The 17,480-nt window shown below is 40.7% G+C and overlaps 1 protein-coding gene across 1 annotated transcript in view; it reads right to left on the bottom strand.

Moving 5' to 3' along the window:
• Positions 1–3,550: 3,550 nt before the first annotated feature.
• The window catches only part of LOC145766374 (metastasis-associated protein MTA3-like), a 61,053-nt gene continuing 47,123 nt past the window's right edge, over positions 3,551–17,480 (bottom strand). Inside the window, exons 6-18 of the mRNA XM_082578074.1 lie at positions 16,281–16,398; positions 15,191–15,293; positions 9,880–9,979; positions 8,391–8,579; positions 7,805–7,938; positions 7,399–7,472; positions 6,636–6,790; positions 5,758–5,971; positions 5,514–5,645; positions 5,052–5,156; positions 4,860–4,891; positions 4,448–4,536; positions 3,551–4,123 (exon numbers count right to left, since the gene is read on the bottom strand). Coding sequence (XP_082434200.1) covers positions 3,973–4,123; positions 4,448–4,536; positions 4,860–4,891; positions 5,052–5,156; positions 5,514–5,645; positions 5,758–5,971; positions 6,636–6,790; positions 7,399–7,472; positions 7,805–7,938; positions 8,391–8,579; positions 9,880–9,979; positions 15,191–15,293; positions 16,281–16,398 — 1,596 coding nt within the window. The 3' untranslated portion in view covers positions 3,551–3,972. The remainder of the gene's footprint in view (positions 4,124–4,447; positions 4,537–4,859; positions 4,892–5,051; positions 5,157–5,513; positions 5,646–5,757; positions 5,972–6,635; positions 6,791–7,398; positions 7,473–7,804; positions 7,939–8,390; positions 8,580–9,879; positions 9,980–15,190; positions 15,294–16,280; positions 16,399–17,480) is intronic.

Here is a 17,480-nt window from a genome sequence, read left to right as displayed (position 1 = left end):
TTACTCGCCTTCGGCCGGGCTGCGCTCGTCCGCAGCACCACCACTTTCACACCTCACGAGCCGCCACTGGCACTGTTCCACTTTGCCCCATAGTATAACCTTTAGAAAATAACATCTCTGCTGAAACCTGTAAAGTTTTAGGTAAAAGTTGCTTTTGTTACCAACAAATACTGTCTGAATGTCTAAGATAAAAACAAAGCTACCAACAAATTCGCTTAGCGTTGTGCTCTGCCAGTCGCCATTTTCCCACAGCAAATACAGTTTATAGTTGCCTAACTAGTGCTTCCGGTTAGAGGGAGCCAAAGAGTAGGCTACAAAACGTAAGAAACCGCGATGTCCCGCTTTGCCCCGTCTTCCCCTATCACTGTTAGTTCGCAGCTCAATTCATTGGAGTTAATGTGCTTGTTTGATTACACTAATGTTTTAGTAATTGCGAGTACCGTAAAAAGGTTGTTCATTCCTCGAAGTGGCTTTTCGTCTGACTCTCATCAGGAGCTATGGTCAGATGATGTCGTCGTTTTATGTATTGTCGCTCTACAACTTATCAGGTTTACGATGTCATCACATTATTTTCCGACTGATTCTCATTGCGTTATGCAAGAACACAGTCACTACCGGTACTTTTTTAAACTCTTCGGTTTGACCGAACATGGAAATGAATCGAATTAAATTGTAGGCTATTTTTGTCATTAACGCGTCAGGAACGATAAAGATACTAGCCTACTAGGTTACCGTAGTCCGTAGCTACTTTCGTTGACATACCAGCACGTCAATGAACAGAAAAATCAGAAATATAACAAGATCACCAGCAGTGGCGTAGCCAGTAATTTTGAAGGGGGGGGGGGGGTTTGACGGCGTGTTTCGCTTATGGCGACACCCAGCAGCGGGGGATCGGGGGGCCTCCCCCAGAAAATTTTGAAAAATTACTTTGAATTTGGTGCATTCTGAGAGTATTTTCAACAAAAATGTGGTTATGAATATTTCTGTAAAATGGTGCTGTCCGGTGGCATAGCAAAAGGATAAGATCATGTTTTCTTCGGCATTTTTCGGAAATAAAGCTACAATTCTCTAGGCCTATGTCATAAAAGACTCAGAAAAATAAACATTGCAGAAAACCGGCTCAGGGTGACCATGCGGATTCAGAAAAAATACATAACAATAGAGAAATTATAATTAAATGTAATAAAACACAGACATACTACTTCTGTAACTGTTCAAATATAGTTAGGCTAGGTAATTTGATGACAAAAATAACTAATGTATTCTAAGTTTGCATACAGACGGTGACGTAGGATTCAAAGAACCCAATTAGCCTAACAGTACGTATTTACATTGATTCAATGTCTGAATATTGAATAATATTCAATCATCGGATTTGCAGAAGGCGTCGTTGGATTTTCAAAAAATCGCCGAATAGTAGCAGAACCTTTTATAAAAGAAACCAAACAAAGCTAAGCAAAACCTTAACATTACTTTTAACAGGTATAACATGTTTTTGTTAAATGTTGTGGTGTTGCCTAGCTATGTCCGTTTATGGTTGAAAAAGTACTGTGACCTCTTCACCCGAATTGTTTTATAAAAGTAGGCTATTCACCAGATTTATATAAATTTATATTTTGTAGTTGCCAAAATAGAGATGTAAAAAAACGTTTTTTTTGTTTTAAAAAAAAAACGAGCTCGTTTTTTTTGTTTTTTATCGTTTTTTTTTTTAATTCGTTTTTTTTTTTACATATTTTAACATTAAATGTCACAATATGCAGCAATCAAGGTAAACTCATTGCAATAGCGTCTCTTCCAACAAACAAACAGTCTCATAACTCGTATAACTTATTTCAAATCAGACAATATGTCTGGTATATTTTTCCATTGCAATTTTGTAGATCTCAACACACGAGCCATAAAGGTTTTTCATCGTCTCAAATAGTAGTAACAGTGTCCTATAGGTTGGCACATCTCAAGTATTGTCTGTAATTTGGTCCAGCCAGTTGTTAAATGCAGTACCATACTCGTGTACAGTTTCGAAGCCAGCTGGGATTTTGGTTAATGGGCATGTCAGGACCAGGTGGTCAGTGTCCTGTTTCTCTGCTTCACCAAGCCACTTTGACCAGCACTCCACACCTTTTCCAGTACAACGTCAAGAGGTTGTTCCAGTTGATGTGCATTTGGTGCAAGCTTGATGAAAATCAGACAAGCGGTTCTCGGGTAATAAGTGAAATAAACTTAGCCACTAGGTGGCTTCATAGATAAGGAGCAATAGAAAAACGGCAATATCTCAAGAACCGCTCAACATATTTGGATAATTTTTAGCTCTACTTCGGGGTGGGCTATCTGTTTATGAACATTAAAACAAGTTTTGGCTACTACTTTTTGAGATAAAAAGAAATTAACCTCTTGTAAGAGGCTGTACTTAGTTTGATAGGTAAAAGATATTAATTTATAGTTTTTCTTAATTCATGCAATTTTGTAGCTTTTTATTATAGCAATTTTTGCCCTAACAATTTCAAGATTTTGCCCGAATTCGCGACGTTTTGAAACAACAGGGGGGGGGGGGCGGCTGCCAATTTTCTTGGCGCCTAAGGGTGTTTAAATAGCACATGACATCTCTTCCTTTTCCCACCCAGCCTGAGATGTCGTGATACTTGTAGGTACTTCAGTAACAATTACATGTGATTGATCTTTGAGATAAATTGCTGGGGACCGAAAACAAAAAAGTGTTCTGACCGTCTGCGAATAGCCTATTGTGAAGCAAGTCATTTCTTACAGCGTCTCGCCACGAAAATTGTTGTTATATCATCGAAAGCTTTGCCGCACGTAAACAAACTTAATGATCTTGTGATGATGACAAACTTAATGATCTTTTGCATAGCTTACTTCACAATGTATTGTAGCCTACCGTAGGCTACATTGTTTGATATAGCCTGCATGGTGTTGTATTAGTCTGATATTTTGTGTGATGATGGTTAAAAATTTGAATTCTATGGACTTTGTGTCTGCATTTATTATTATTTATTTGCATCACAGGACAAAACCTTTCATAAAACAACTTTCCTTGGATTCATCAATAAACTGATCAACACTTACGAGTGATATACTATACACTAGTATGTATTACTGATGCCATAGCATCAGAAATGCAGAATCCTCTGTTGCATGAATTAATGGTATGCTGATGAGCCCAGTCTTCAAGATCATGCGGTGCTGCTGGTTCGGCTCTCGGAGTGTGCGCTTGAGCAACACATTTCACAGACGACAATTCAAGAGAAAGCTTGACTCTGCCTAACTCGGTGATCGTACCTGCGTTCGTGGTTGCACCTCAGCAAAGTAATCTCTCTCAAAGCTTTCTTCGTCCAAAGATAAAGATTCTTGCAATCGGTAGGAGAAACACGCGTCTTAAGACTCTACACCCGTCAATTCTGTCACTGGGCCGCTGGTAAACATTTTGTTGATTGGCCAGTTGGGAGCTCACTTAACCTGTCTGTTTTAAGAAAACGCAAGAGCTGCAGTCGTTCCAATCGTCTGCTAAGCCTGCACTCTTACCCCACCAATCAGGCGTACTTCCATATTGTATTTGACTAACAGAAAGACAAAAAGCATAGTTGGCGTTACTGAGAGCAGATGCTAATTCTACGTTCACCAACGCAATAACAACCAAAATAATCTGATAAGAGCCCAGACCATGTGCAGAAGAAAACTCTTCGTCACCTGTGGTCGCTCATACATGACAAGGTTTTAGTCTGTAGTATTTGTCACGTGACGCAATCGAAAAAGCGCACGAAGATGCCCGCTCCAACACGGCCGCATGGGGGGAAGGGCAAAAGCGTCCCCTGCAACACGTGACGCTGAGCCAATGGCAAGTTCCCACGGAAAATAGTTAGCGTCGGCTGTCAACCAACGTGAAGATATGGGGCCGCTCGGTCGGTTCAGGGTTGTTGTTGCAGCACCCACCGACCGATCGGTTCATCGGCGCGGCCATCAATCGATGACGATTGGTCCGACGCGTTCCGTCCTACCGGGTAGGTTGACCAGTGCGGCCAACTTATCGAGGTTGAGGGCGATGGCTGCTTTGGTGGGCTGACGGGCAGCACTGCGTTGTTGCGATATTTTGAGTTGCTTCCGTATATCCCTGCAACGTATCAACACGGTCAACTTCGCCACCAACACAGTACGCTTTGCCAACAACACATACAAATTCACTATCTACTTAGAGGTTTGATAGGTGAACTGAGAAAGCCTCGTAATATAATATTGTTTCCGCAAGGCGCCGTAAAATTGCATCCGCACTTACTGTAGTTCATCTTGTTAGCAAATTCCAGCAAACCAGTCCAGCTAGTATAAGTGAAATTCCATTACAAGTTTGAACTTTGCAATAATATTAATAAGCAAACCAAGAAACAAAGACGAAGCCAAGCTCATCCTGGAATCGAAAGTCCTTGTACACTTTACTAACCTTATTTCAGGGGTGCACACGAACAAGATATCATCTGAGGAATCGTTCGGATTGGAGGAGCGCTTCTTTTGCGGACCGTTGCTCATTCGCTGCAACCAACAATCACATCACAATGGACACTTTGTGGAAAACAAGACAAGACGGATGGAGCAACTGGTTGAATTAAGTTGAGACAAATGGGGGAGGTCAGGTGAGTCTTGTTGGTTGAGCAAGTTGCCGAAAAGATCAAACATATCACTTGAAGGCAGCAAACTAACATGATTTTGAAAATGCACTAAAGCCCGTTTGGTCACACACGACGCTGCATCTGCATGGCACGCAAGGCGCATAACCTGTGCGGGGAGTGAACGAAAGATACTTTCTCAGGATCAATACAAATAGTTACAAAGGGAATTGCAAGTTGCGTACTTACCGCGTATGATCCGTTGGTTCCAGCCAACTGACCTGCAAAACAAAGTCCAACATGGCATTTCGGATTGTCTAAAGATTGCTTTCATGAAAACTTAAATGAAATACTTCGAAAATCTTTGTAGTTGCGCATAAGTATACAAGACATTCGTAGTGCAAAATCAAGCAGGGTTACCCAACGTAACAAGATGCTCACCGTCGATGCCGTTCTGATGAGGTCGTTTGCCAAGTATAGTCGGTGATTGGTGGCTTGATAGTGAGCTGCGGACCCGTCCATCGGTCGCCTTGCCAAGTAGGGTCTCTGTGAGTGACAAGCACCAGTTAGATCGTGCATCACGTGATGCTGCCATCTCTTACATGATTTCAATGTACATTGGCCCCTCAAGAAATCTGTTCTTTGCTGTTTTAAGTGGAATGATTGCATGTAAGCGGACATATTTCGCGGGTAATGCGTTGCAAAATATTTTATGGCCATAGAGTGTATGAAAGTTATTCAAAAAACAACCATATGGCCAATTATAGCTCGTAAAAGTTTGAGCACAAAACTTGTCAATATGACGTTATCGATACATTAAACCGAGATCGAACAACATCAAACATCATGACGTTTCCTGCTGCACAATCATATTGCATTCTCACGTCGTCATCATAGACTTACTTTTGACCGCTGTTGATTGGTTGATCTTCGGAGGCAGAGCGGCGATTTTGACAAGCACGTCAGACAAAGGGGGCCATTTTTTGGGTACCACTTTAGGGGGCACGACAGGGGACGATGACAGGCGGACCTGGCCTGCAACAGGGTGAGGCTGGTTAAAAGAGGCTGACAGAAAAAAATACGGAGCTCGAGTACACAGAACAACATGACATCACAATGAGCGCTTCAAAATCGGTGTGGGACTCACATTCCGCTTTGATGGCAGCGATGCTGATTGGTTCAAACGGTCGTCTGCTGTAGTGACGGACGGCTAGAATGTCGCGACATAGTCGCCGCGCTAGACGCGTCAGTCGGGTCGCGTTCAAGTAGAAGGCTTGTTTGGTCTTGTGGGAGGCTCTCTGGGTGCGTGGACCCACCATGGTAGGGGCACTCAAGGAGGAAGGCGGCCTGTACCGGAGCTCCTACAAAATTAATATATCATCGTAAACGAATCATACAAAAATCTCAGGTCGAGTGTGAAACGTGAATCTAAAAACAATTTGTAATGAACATCAAGTCCGAATGAACATTATTTCACCCTAAAAATAAAGGCTTTAACCAACTAAAGATAACATGCAAAATATAAACAAGCACAAAATAGAGTCTGCCCAACACAACTGCACAATCACCTAAGGTAAGATAACTGAATAACTAAAACAGTCCTCAAACATTTAGCAGCACGTTTAGCAGAAAAAACAGCTTTATAACAAAGAAGGAGCAATGATTAAACACCACGCCAACTGATTTACTTAAATCAGTGTGCGTCATCAACCTAAAGCAACACAAGCGATTTAGCAACATAAAATTTCACGACACAACAACTTTTATCATGGAAATATCATCATCAATCTATGTTTTCAACCAAGCCGGGAACGAGATCGGCATCCCACAGATGATGCACAATACTGTATATCGAATATCGATCCAACTAAACCCGGTGTCTGCTAGTGCTTGTATAAGGGCGCCAGATAGCGGTACGGGCACTAACGAGGATGCTCCTTCGTCATGGTGGAATGAATTCGACTACATGCAAACACGCGTCAAATCCAATGAGGAAGCCACGAAGTGGCCAATGGCCATGCGTGCCTTATCGGTTCCTTTGATTTTGTTGATGCGTTCCAGTCTGCTGGATGGTGGCATTTTGAGACCTCCATATTTCTTCCAGTAGACCCAGCACGATGCACATAGACGGCAGTTCATGTTAGGAGGACCCCATGTGAACCATTGAAACGAGCTGACACCTGTAACGGAAGATAATGATTAATTATCACCACATGCCCCAGTAGATTAGTGAAGAACAGAGACTAAGTGACGATGGTTTCACCCTCAAGTTATTTTTTCCAACAAACAACAACTTTGTCAATCTCGGTAACCAGTCACCAGTTCAACACCTTTGCAAGTGAAACTTGCAAGGAATAACCTCCCATAAGCTTTGTCAGCCGAGTATAAATTTTCACAATGAAACAATTAGTACGGCTGATTACCGGCATGTGAAACTGTTAGGAATAAGCTTCCAGAGAGATTTTCTCCATCCGAGGAAGATGATTAATGCTACCAAGCATTCCGTTTGAACAAAGAAACAAGGTCGCCATCGTTTACACAAGAAACAACAGTTCGATTGTAAATGTCCACTTGGATAGAATTATGCTGGGTAACATTATGATCACAAGCAAACGAGTTTCAATTTTAAAATCTATCGCTACTATAAATTGCAGCAATTTTGTTTGGTAGCAAGATAGTCATTTACAAACTTCATAGCACATGGTGGTGATGGCACGACAAGCATTCAGCAAAACGTCCGACGCGTTTGATCTAATTACGTAAGTGAAAACATAAAGCGGCCACTCACAAAAGCATCCTTCGCACGCCTTGCCACTGTTCTCCCCGTTCAAAGACTTGATCTGATTCGGGTTCGGCTTATTGCTGAAATACACCGAGGTTAGCATTCATATGGAGTATGGGTGACTTGGTGAGGCTTGGTCGGGTTGCTGCATTGCACAATGCACATACAACGTGCTCGTGCATTGTCAACAAACTGCGGTACGAAGTTATCGCAGCTACAAAGCTAAAGTGACGTACTTTGTCACGCATATATAAAATACCATCACCAGCGTCATTTTTAATAATGCACACACCGCTATCGTGTCGGCCCAAGCGCGTTCTTTAACGGCGTTTCAGTTCAATCTGGTTTACAAATGTAACTCATAAAAGCGGTAAGGGTTCATAAGTTAAGCAATCCAAGACGTGTTACTTACTAGTTAGGGATGTAGACTTGTTTCAACTTGTTCTCCGCTTCCACGGCCTTTAGTCGCTTCTGCTGGATGTAGCGATCCGAAGTCTTCCACATGTAGTAGTACTCTACTATGCTCGCCAGTGTCTTCCACGGGAGCTGAAACAACAAGACACGTGGTCAACATCTATCGTGATTACTTTGCATCATAACGCTCCGCTTGAAAAGACGTTAGCTTGTACGAATGCACGTAACTGATAACAGACCAACACTTAAAAGGTTTTCGGTTTAGCACGTAGCAACATCCAGTAACCTTGCAGGTTAGGGTGATGATGTTAAGATTTCTACACCAGAGCACTAGTAGGAAAAAAGTAACCAAATGCAAGGCATACAATAACAAACTGTGTGATCACTAATCATACTTTTGGTGGACGATAAACCCTAAGAATCACTAAATGAGAAGGGACTATTTCAATTTGTTCAAGGAAAGGTGTTGGCCAAAAATGACAAAGGCATCGTTCAGCCTATTTTTCAAACAAACATTCAAATGATTTCTTTGGATTCAAAGATCAGACTCCATCCACGAGATGACATTCCTGCATCACACTCACGAAGTCCTGTCGGATGTCCGTGAAGTCCTTCCCGTATTTCTCCAGCGCCTCCTCAAAGAGATTGGCTTCCGATGGAGACCAGTCCTCCATCTCATCCTTGCAGAGCACCGGACCGGAATGTGGTACCAGGGCCGACGCAGCATCGGCGATATTGTAGTGATTCCAATGCAAACAGTCCATGGCGTGGAACTGGAAGAGAGGAATGTGTTTCATAACTTGGCTGATCGACAGATTACAAACGATTGAGATTAAAAATTTATAAAAACAAAAACTGCTAAACGACATCAGTGCTTCAAAGCGTTTTCAGGGTGGCGATTAGCAATGATGTTGTTCAATAAGATTGTTTAAAAAGGCGAGAAAACATACTTGATCAACATCTCCTTCCTATTGGCGAAGCCGTAAAGCGATTGAGCGATGGTGGCAGTTGAGACTTGAGAAACATATCAGTTAAGTTTAATGAGAACCTTATCTTCTCATTCCCCAAAGCTCAATGAGTGAGTACTGAGTATCAGGGTTGATCTCTAAGTGGTCAAAACTGGTTTTGACCACTAAGCGGTTTAAACCTGGTTTTAACCGGTTAAAACTAGGTTTAAACCGGTCAAAACTGGTCAAAACCTAGAAAAATATTTTTATGTAGTGAATGGTCGGCTACCTGGGCTATTTAGGAAATACAAAGCAGTTGTGAGTTGTGACCATTTTGATATGCTTTCCTCGAAGGACTCGGTAGCACAACTAGTTATGTGCTACTGAGTTCTTCGAGGAAAAAATGAAATTGACTGGTGAATGAAGCATTTGAATATACTGGAGAGACTTGTTAATTCCAATTGTTCAATTGAGGTGTTCTACATAAAGTAGATAGGCATAAAGCATCACAACTTGTTCCCTTTCCGATAATCCTTTCTTGGCTTGACGTGTACTTTGCTTCAAAGAACGAATCATAAACTATCCTGTCTTTAATTTTTAAGGCATCTTAGAATATGCATTCGCATTGTTTTATTTTAACTGGATAAAATTTGATGGCAAAAGTTTTTCATAAAAAAAAATTTGTTAGAATAAATTCTTGTTCTTCAGTTGGCTGTGCAAATTGTTCATCGTTCTACCAAGCATTTTTTGGTTAATCAGAATCTTATTTTTAGAGTTTGAATTTACTCAATATTTAAAATAACCAACTGATGAAATATTAAAAATAAACAGAGAAATTGAATATTTTTTGTTACAAATCCAACATTTAGGTTATTGTTGATCAAAACAAAATATAGTTGAACATCATTACTAAACAATAAACATGGAGGATAATATTTTTAATTCAATTGAAAAGCAACTTGATTCATACACTAAAGGGGTTTTGACCAGTTTGACCAGCAATAGGTGGTCAAATCTGCCAGGTTTAAACCAGGTTTTAACCGGGCGGTTTAAACCGATCAACCCTGCTGAGTATGGGACTATAACCAATAAAAACAAATGTAGTCAGTCGTTAACAAATCCTCACCAATGTGACGTCTCTGGATGCTGACGCGGCACTGACGTGAAGGGCGGGCTGCCGGATTCCGTTGCCGCAGTCCAGCGCCCTGGCAAATGTGCCCACAGACCTGCAACCACAAGATTCACAACGTCAAACTGACGTTGTATTGGAACGAAATCAAAACGCATCGATACCAGCAACGAAAAAGATGAAGCCAGCATTACCATAGTGCAGTGGTTCCCAACCGGGGTGCCGCGGCACCCTGGGGTGCCAATTGGAATGCTCAAGGGTGCCGCGAGATATTGCAATACTGCGGACCATTCTTTATTTTAACTTTAACCCGTTAAGTGCGAAATTTATTCATTTCTAACCAAGTTTCCTTTCGTATTAAGTTTCGCGTCTAGCATCTATTCCCGGCTCCTTTCTGGAGAGTCGCTTAGTGGGGAAGTAGCTAGCGGTAAGTAGATAATAATCCGAGGTATGCATTTGTTTTCTCGTCCAGGAAAAACAGCGTGAAAGAGATTTTGACTCGTTGCTGTTCTTTCCATAAAAACGTTTAAAACGCATCATTATTGCCAGGTTTCATGATTTTATTTTGCGTTTCACGGCGCACAATTGGGTCGGCTGTGTCTGTGGCAGGACACTTAAAGACATGCCTGAAGGTGGACACGAAGATTGGCTTCCTTGCCTTCCCGTCCACTTAATCTAAATCTTCAACCACCGGGTGTAAGCCTGGATACGACAAACAAAAATTGGGTCTCCAAATTAGCGTATTTAGTAGATATGTTTGACCATTTAAAATTTAAATAACGTGAATGGCAAAAATGAAACTCTCTTAACTTCAACCGATAAAATGAAAGCACTGAGAGAATAACTGCAAATGTGGTCCTTAAAAGTGGAGAATGGAAACTTTGACATGCTTTTATATTTCTCTGAAATGAAGATCAAAGAAATTGTCTCAATTAATAACTCAGCACTTAAAATCATTGGAATAAAAAATTCAGAAGTATTTTTCCAGCTTGTCCACGAAAAATTACGCATGGGTAAGAAATCCATTTTTACTGGTCTCTCATATTGTTTTGAATCTTAAAGAAGGAGAAGAATTAATTGACATTCATAACGATGGAAATTTTAAGCTTATGCACAAGCAGATGCCTCTAGATGAGTTCTGGATAAACATTCAAAATGAATATTCTTGCGTTAGAAAGAAAGCTTTTGCTGCAGCTTTCCACGTCATACCTATGTGAGAGTGGACATATTACCGTATTCGTATTACCGAACATAAAAACTAAACAACGAGAACGACTGCTTATAGTCGAGGATGAAATGCGGGTGGCTTTATCCAATAGTGCTCTCAGATATTAAGGGACTTTGTGCAAGAAGTCAAGCCCAAAAAGACTTTTGAATAAATACATTTATTTACGCGCGCTATACTGTACGACTCATTCTGTGTTATTTTTAATACAAAAACCTCATAAAATTGATCCAGTTTTGCCAGGGTGCCGTAACCTTCGCGATGTCCAAGGTGACGAAGGTGCCGCAAACTATTTATCTCTTCGATAGGGTGCCGCAAGGTCAAAAAGGTTGGAAACCACTGCCATAGTGCAAAGGGGTTTCTTGCATTGAAACTGGTAGTCTATGTATTTAGCTCTCAAGGTAATCGGTCTCAGAATAAAAAAAATCCAGAATAAAAAAATCCATATACAGTAGAACATATCCGGAATGGAAAATATCTATACGGAAAAAATTAACCAGTCCTGATAGTTGGCCGACAGCATTTGAAGCTAAGCCTAATCAGTAATTTTCAGTGGACTGGAGTGCAATTGCTGGACAATGTTGTCTACATGTGTAATGAAATAACAGCATTACGAAATCAATTTTTGTTTTTACCGTGTTTGCCTGTTCAAAATATCGTGGGAAGTTTTATTTCATGATTATAGTTTAACTTTGGTCAAGAAAAACATCAGCAGGCCCAAGCCTTCACGGAATGGCCCGTTTCGGTGAGTCCGATTCGGTGAGTCCGATTCGGTTAGTCCGATTCGGTGAGTCCGATCCCTTAACGGGGGATTTTTTCAATTTTTTTTTTAATTATTGGGTACCGTAGCCTAATTATCATTGCCGTTTTAGGGTTAGGGGTTAGGAGTTAAGGTTAGGGGTTAGAAGTTAGGAACTCACCGAATCAAACTCACCGAATCGGACTCACCGAATCGGACTCACCGAATAGTAGCAGACCCAAGCCTTCAGGAGGTAAAACGGAGGGTAAAACGTCTCATAAAATTTAACAAAAATTGATTTCGTGATGCTGTTGATATTTTAAGAAACAATTACACAATGTCCAGTACAATTGCACTCTAGCCCATTGCAAATTACTGATTACAGTATTTTCCGCTTATTAAGTCCACGGTTAGCCAGCCCACACGCTTATTTAGCCCAAAATCGCTCCGTCCCGAGGTGGGCTTAAGAGGGGACTACTTTTTCCTTTAAATGCTATAGTATAGGCCAACTACCAGTGTGGATAAGTTTTTCTGTATGGATATTTTCCATTTAGGATATTTTCTGTATGGATTTTTACCTACATTCAGCCCTCATACACTGCACCAGTGCGACATGTCCATCAGACAGTTTTCAATAAAAGATTCGTACAAGCCATTAGACGACGGCAGAGGTTGGCAATCTAAAGTTTTTCACTTCTCAGCTGCGATTCTATCAAGCTGCAAATCTTGTGTAGGAAATAGGAAGCTTCTTTCGCCAAGCATAGGAAATCAATCCAACAAACATTTTGAAAAAGTTACTAATGCCTAACAAGGAGGCAAGTCTGCAAAGAGATCATGGAAGTGAGCCAGAAAAATTTACAGACCTCAGAAAATATTACATTTACACCAAACTTAAATTTCTGTATTTTTTGCAACCACCATCGCTGTGATATAAAAAAAAAATGTAACAGCAACAGAAAACAGAATGACAATAAGGCGGTGGAAAAACACTTATTTGTTGTATTCTTTTGCAAGTAGTTCTGACGCAACAAACTCACTCTAACGGTCGATGTGTTCTGTCTTTTACTACCCTTCAGCAATGGCGGTGACTCGGACTAGTTGTTGGGACAGGTGTCGAGCAGCCATTGTATTGATTGGTCATGATATTAACCAACAAATGCTTGGTCATTGCTCCATGTATGTAAAGTTACCAGATCCATAAACCCATCGTGCAATGAAGGACAATGATATCAATGACCGAAGAATCCAAAAACATATGAAGTGGTGTACCAAAACCATCTTCATCTTTAATTAAACATATCACACTGCGGAACATATCAACATATCAACCCCATTATCCGAAAATCAGCATCAATCCTTAAACACATTCACATGATGTGTTTAAGGATTGATGAACGTCATTTCATGATGCTGTACCCCGGAAAGTACGTCATCTTTCATGTGAACAAGTTCGCTTTTCATTAAGCATAAAATTAATAACAGATGGTGACTGCAAACAATCCGCCGACTGCATTAGATATGATAATTAAATATCAAAGCGCAATTCAGCAATATCAATCAATCACATATCAAACTAGATTAGGGTTCATGTGCAAAATAATTGCAGGGTATCAGTCACAATGCCACAAACGAATTCCCCGCCTGTGTCTAAGCTCCTTTCACAAGCGGCACACACACTCAGTTCTGTAAAGCCACAAACAACAACGCGTGCAATGCACACACACACTGGCATGAGGTCATCATGGCGGAGGAATACAAAGAACAGCCGTAACGGCGCAGTTAACAGAATTTGATACGATTTTTGTCCCTTCATAGCAAACTCGTTAAAACTCAAAAGTTGTAAGTTGATCATGTCTCCGAAAAGGTGGTCAAAGCAAAAGTGCTGTGTTAACCTAAAAGAAACACGGATGGGTCATTAATGTGAACTTGAAACAAAACAGGATGGTGGTGGTGCCTTCAAAACGCGACATCAACCTACATTACAATAATTGGTGCAGGTCAGAAGCACAAACTGGCGTATGAATGAACAATTGAACATGGCAACCATTTTTAGCCGTATAAAAACGATCAAGCTAGCAGCTACCCTCCTATTCATCTTGTGTACAACAGGAGTACGAAACATATCTCTGATGGAGCAAACAACGGAATTGGCACCGCAAAATGTCCTTGCCATTCGTTAGTTAATGGTTATAAAAACTAGCAGGCTACCAGTCACAATCACCCAGTTGCCAATTACGAGGTTTTCCCGCGGAATTGGGCTAGTTTTTATTTGGAGTCGTGGGGAAATTTTAGCCGTCATCGAAAAACTTTGGTAGTCGCAGTTTTTTTCGTTTGGTTTCGTTCCATTTTCACCAAAATAATTTCGGTTTTGACTATATTTTGCGCAAATTTGTCATATTTTGGGCAACTTTTGGACTCGTTTCATCACTTATGACGACTGGGCACTGGGCAGTACTTTTGAGTAACAATTGGGCTGAAAACTTTAAAAACATTTGGCAACCAACTGATACTGCTGCATCAAACTTGAGCACTTAAACGAGAACTGAAGATGGTCGTTGGTCGCACACCACGGACCCAACATCACCTTAGGAACTAATTTGCTTCAAATAGTAACATTTAAAATAACATTAACTATTAAAATAACGTAACATTAAAATAAAGTACTTTTAATAGGTTAGGAATGTTAATAAACCAGCTAAAATTTCTGGAAACCACCATGATTGCTGGTTGATAATTTTTTAAAGTGGCGGCGACCACGTTTAAAACTGAAACGGCTTCGTACCAGAACAGAACAAAATCTACAGCGCTACCCAAACAAACAAGATGCAGTTAAAGCTGTCCTACATAGTGAGAAAAATCTTTGACCAGCAAATTCAGATGACCTTAATTTTCCAAGACAAGTTTGTTGTCACCCATAAGTTGTTTCTGACATTACGCAAGTCGAGAAATAAAAAAAAAACTCAATCATTGAATACAGTGATCAACAAGCCTTTCATCTACAGTCTACACATACAAAACTCATGAAACACAACCACGAGACATGTAAAACTAAAAGCAATGTTCAAAAACGATTATCACCTCTACAACATTTTCAAAGGACGCTTTCATACAAAGGAGACCATTAATAAGTCCACTGGTATAACAACTAGGGGTGGTTGCAAACGGTGGAGTGAGGCTGGTTGCATTAAGCAGTAATAACTTTGACTTGGAACAACATTATTTAACATTGAGCAACCTTATAAAGACATCATTCATCCTTGTACAAGTACAAATGTTGCGGCTTTTTTTTTATTTTTTCGCGCAACAAACTTTGTTTGAAATGCTAATAGCCACACGAGCCATACCTTGAAATAGTTAGGAACTGTTCGATTTGCTGTTGCGACAGCGGATTGTCAGGCTCCCAACATAAAACCTCCAATTTCTGGGAGTCTCGAGGGTCAACTTCTCCTGGGGGGGAATAGAAACAACGATTAATAAATAACCTCATAAATTCTTCGTTTATCAACCAGGGCGTTCGAAGATCAAGGGTCCCATTCAGAAAATGCAATTTTTTCAAATTGATTCCCTGGAGACGATGCATCAGTGAAAAAAGTTTACTGGTGAATTTGGAGTTCGTATGGAGCGAAATTAGGTTGGCTGCGTGAACAAAACCGGGTTGGGAGCTTCTGGCTACAGTTCAATAGGTAATCGGTTCGACGTCAAGCTAAAGCACGTCGACGGATTGAAGTCAACCTTAGTGAATTGGTGATGTGTCAGAAGGTGTAAGAATTCCTTTCAGACAAATGAATCTAATTTGGAAATAAATTTATATCACCACCGGAGATTGAAGCAAAATAAATTTGCGTGAGAGGGGGGCTAGCGTCATTTGTCGCTCGATGTAGGGTTTTCTTGCATTTTCAAGTATCGAACACTTAAGACATCTTTTAACATTCATACATTTGAAGAAGGGGTGTTCTTCCCGGCCATCAGCACAAGGCTGATCACTCGCTAGTACAGCGAGCAGCAGTAACGCTTCGCTAACCATAACAGTGTAGCTTCCACGCTAGCCATTAAGACCTCCAATAAACGATAAGTTTCTGGGCAGCCGATTGTAGCATCGAATAGACAGCGATAGACACGTGTTTCGCCCATGAGGCTGGGCTCATCAGTATCGCACCGTAGTGTTGAACTGTTTTATTCGCATCAGTAGCTCACAGTACAAAAGATTGACACGGCGAGAGAGTACAAACAAACACCGCCGCTTTACCAGTCAGTTTAACTCTTATCTTTGTGGAAAGAAAAGAGCCAACAAAGCCAGCAGGTGCCAGGGGTAAGACATGTGAAGAAGGGGTGTTCATACATTTCGTAACAAGTAAAAGTAACATTAAACTAATCATCTAACAATAAGCACCATTTTGGTATCATTTGAAAAGCACTACGTCCATGACAACTAACCTTCCTTGAGCAGTGGGGGAACCTCCGCCTGGTGCCGCGAACCGACCCTTATTTCGCCTTTATCGGCCAACAAAGTTTTCTGCGCGGGGTCGTATACCAACGAATAGAAGAATGTGTCCTAATCAAACATCGACATTAACACCCGAGAGTTTCGTCAATGAGCAACGAACAAAAATCGTCCTGTTTAGTTACCTGTTACCAGTTTATTTCCTGTTAAAATTATAAAGTTACCTTCTCCCAAAGCTCGAGTTAACTTGCCATCTCTCCCCTTTCCCTAACACCTACCCAGTGCCCAAACAGAACCATAATGTGCAATTGTGCATGACGTCCAATTATCCAGCGTACAGTATGCACATTGCACAACCTCAGTTATATCTGGTGAATTGTCACACCACGTGCTGAAATAACTATGGACCGTATATTCTTACCGTATGCAGCGAAATAATCGTACTACTTCCATAAGTTTAAACCTCAAAACCATGTGGTCACTGGTCAGGCTATCACTCACAAAAGTATCTCAGTAAAATTTCATGTTGCGGTTTTCGTCCAGTAGTACTGGTCAGTATAACTAAATCGAAATGAAAAAATGATAATATATATTGGTATCAGTACAAGTACAACTTGACCGAAACGAAAGAAAACAGTTTTTCAGTTAGTATTTTCCACTTTTGATTATATATGTATATTGTACACACTACTTCTTTATATGCAAATCACATGTAATTATCGCACAATTAGGCTACTCACGGTAGATGAGAATAAAACATTTGAGTTATTAAAATGTTAGAAGAAAACCACTTATTTTTGTGGGCCAATAAACACTGTTTAGTACAGGGGTGCCCAAAGTGCGGCCGCGCAAACAATATCTGCGGCCAGCGTCTTGGGCTCATAATCTGTTTAAGTTACATCATATGATGAAGAAAACTTAGTTGTTGTGGACAGATTTCCTGAATTTTTGTAGTTGAAGCGAAATAAACTTGTAGACCAATACACTATAATGGTCTTTTTAGCCTGCAAGAATAACAAGTCAAAATAACGCAGGAAAGCCAACGTGATTGAATTTTGGTTTGTAATCATTCTGTTACGTGATGATCAATTGATCATGTATTATATCCTTGATTATTAATGGTTAAGACAGTTGGAATTGCACGTTGTACATACGGTTAGCCCCGCTTAATCGGATCACATCGGGACCAAGCC

This window comes from Aplidium turbinatum, chromosome 3 (genome assembly GCF_918807975.1).
Source record: "Aplidium turbinatum chromosome 3, kaAplTurb1.1, whole genome shotgun sequence".
NCBI classification, from domain to species: Eukaryota; Metazoa; Chordata; class Ascidiacea; order Aplousobranchia; family Polyclinidae; genus Aplidium; species Aplidium turbinatum.
Note: the sequence above shows the minus strand (reverse complement) of the source record. Positions and strands in the feature narration are given on the sequence as shown.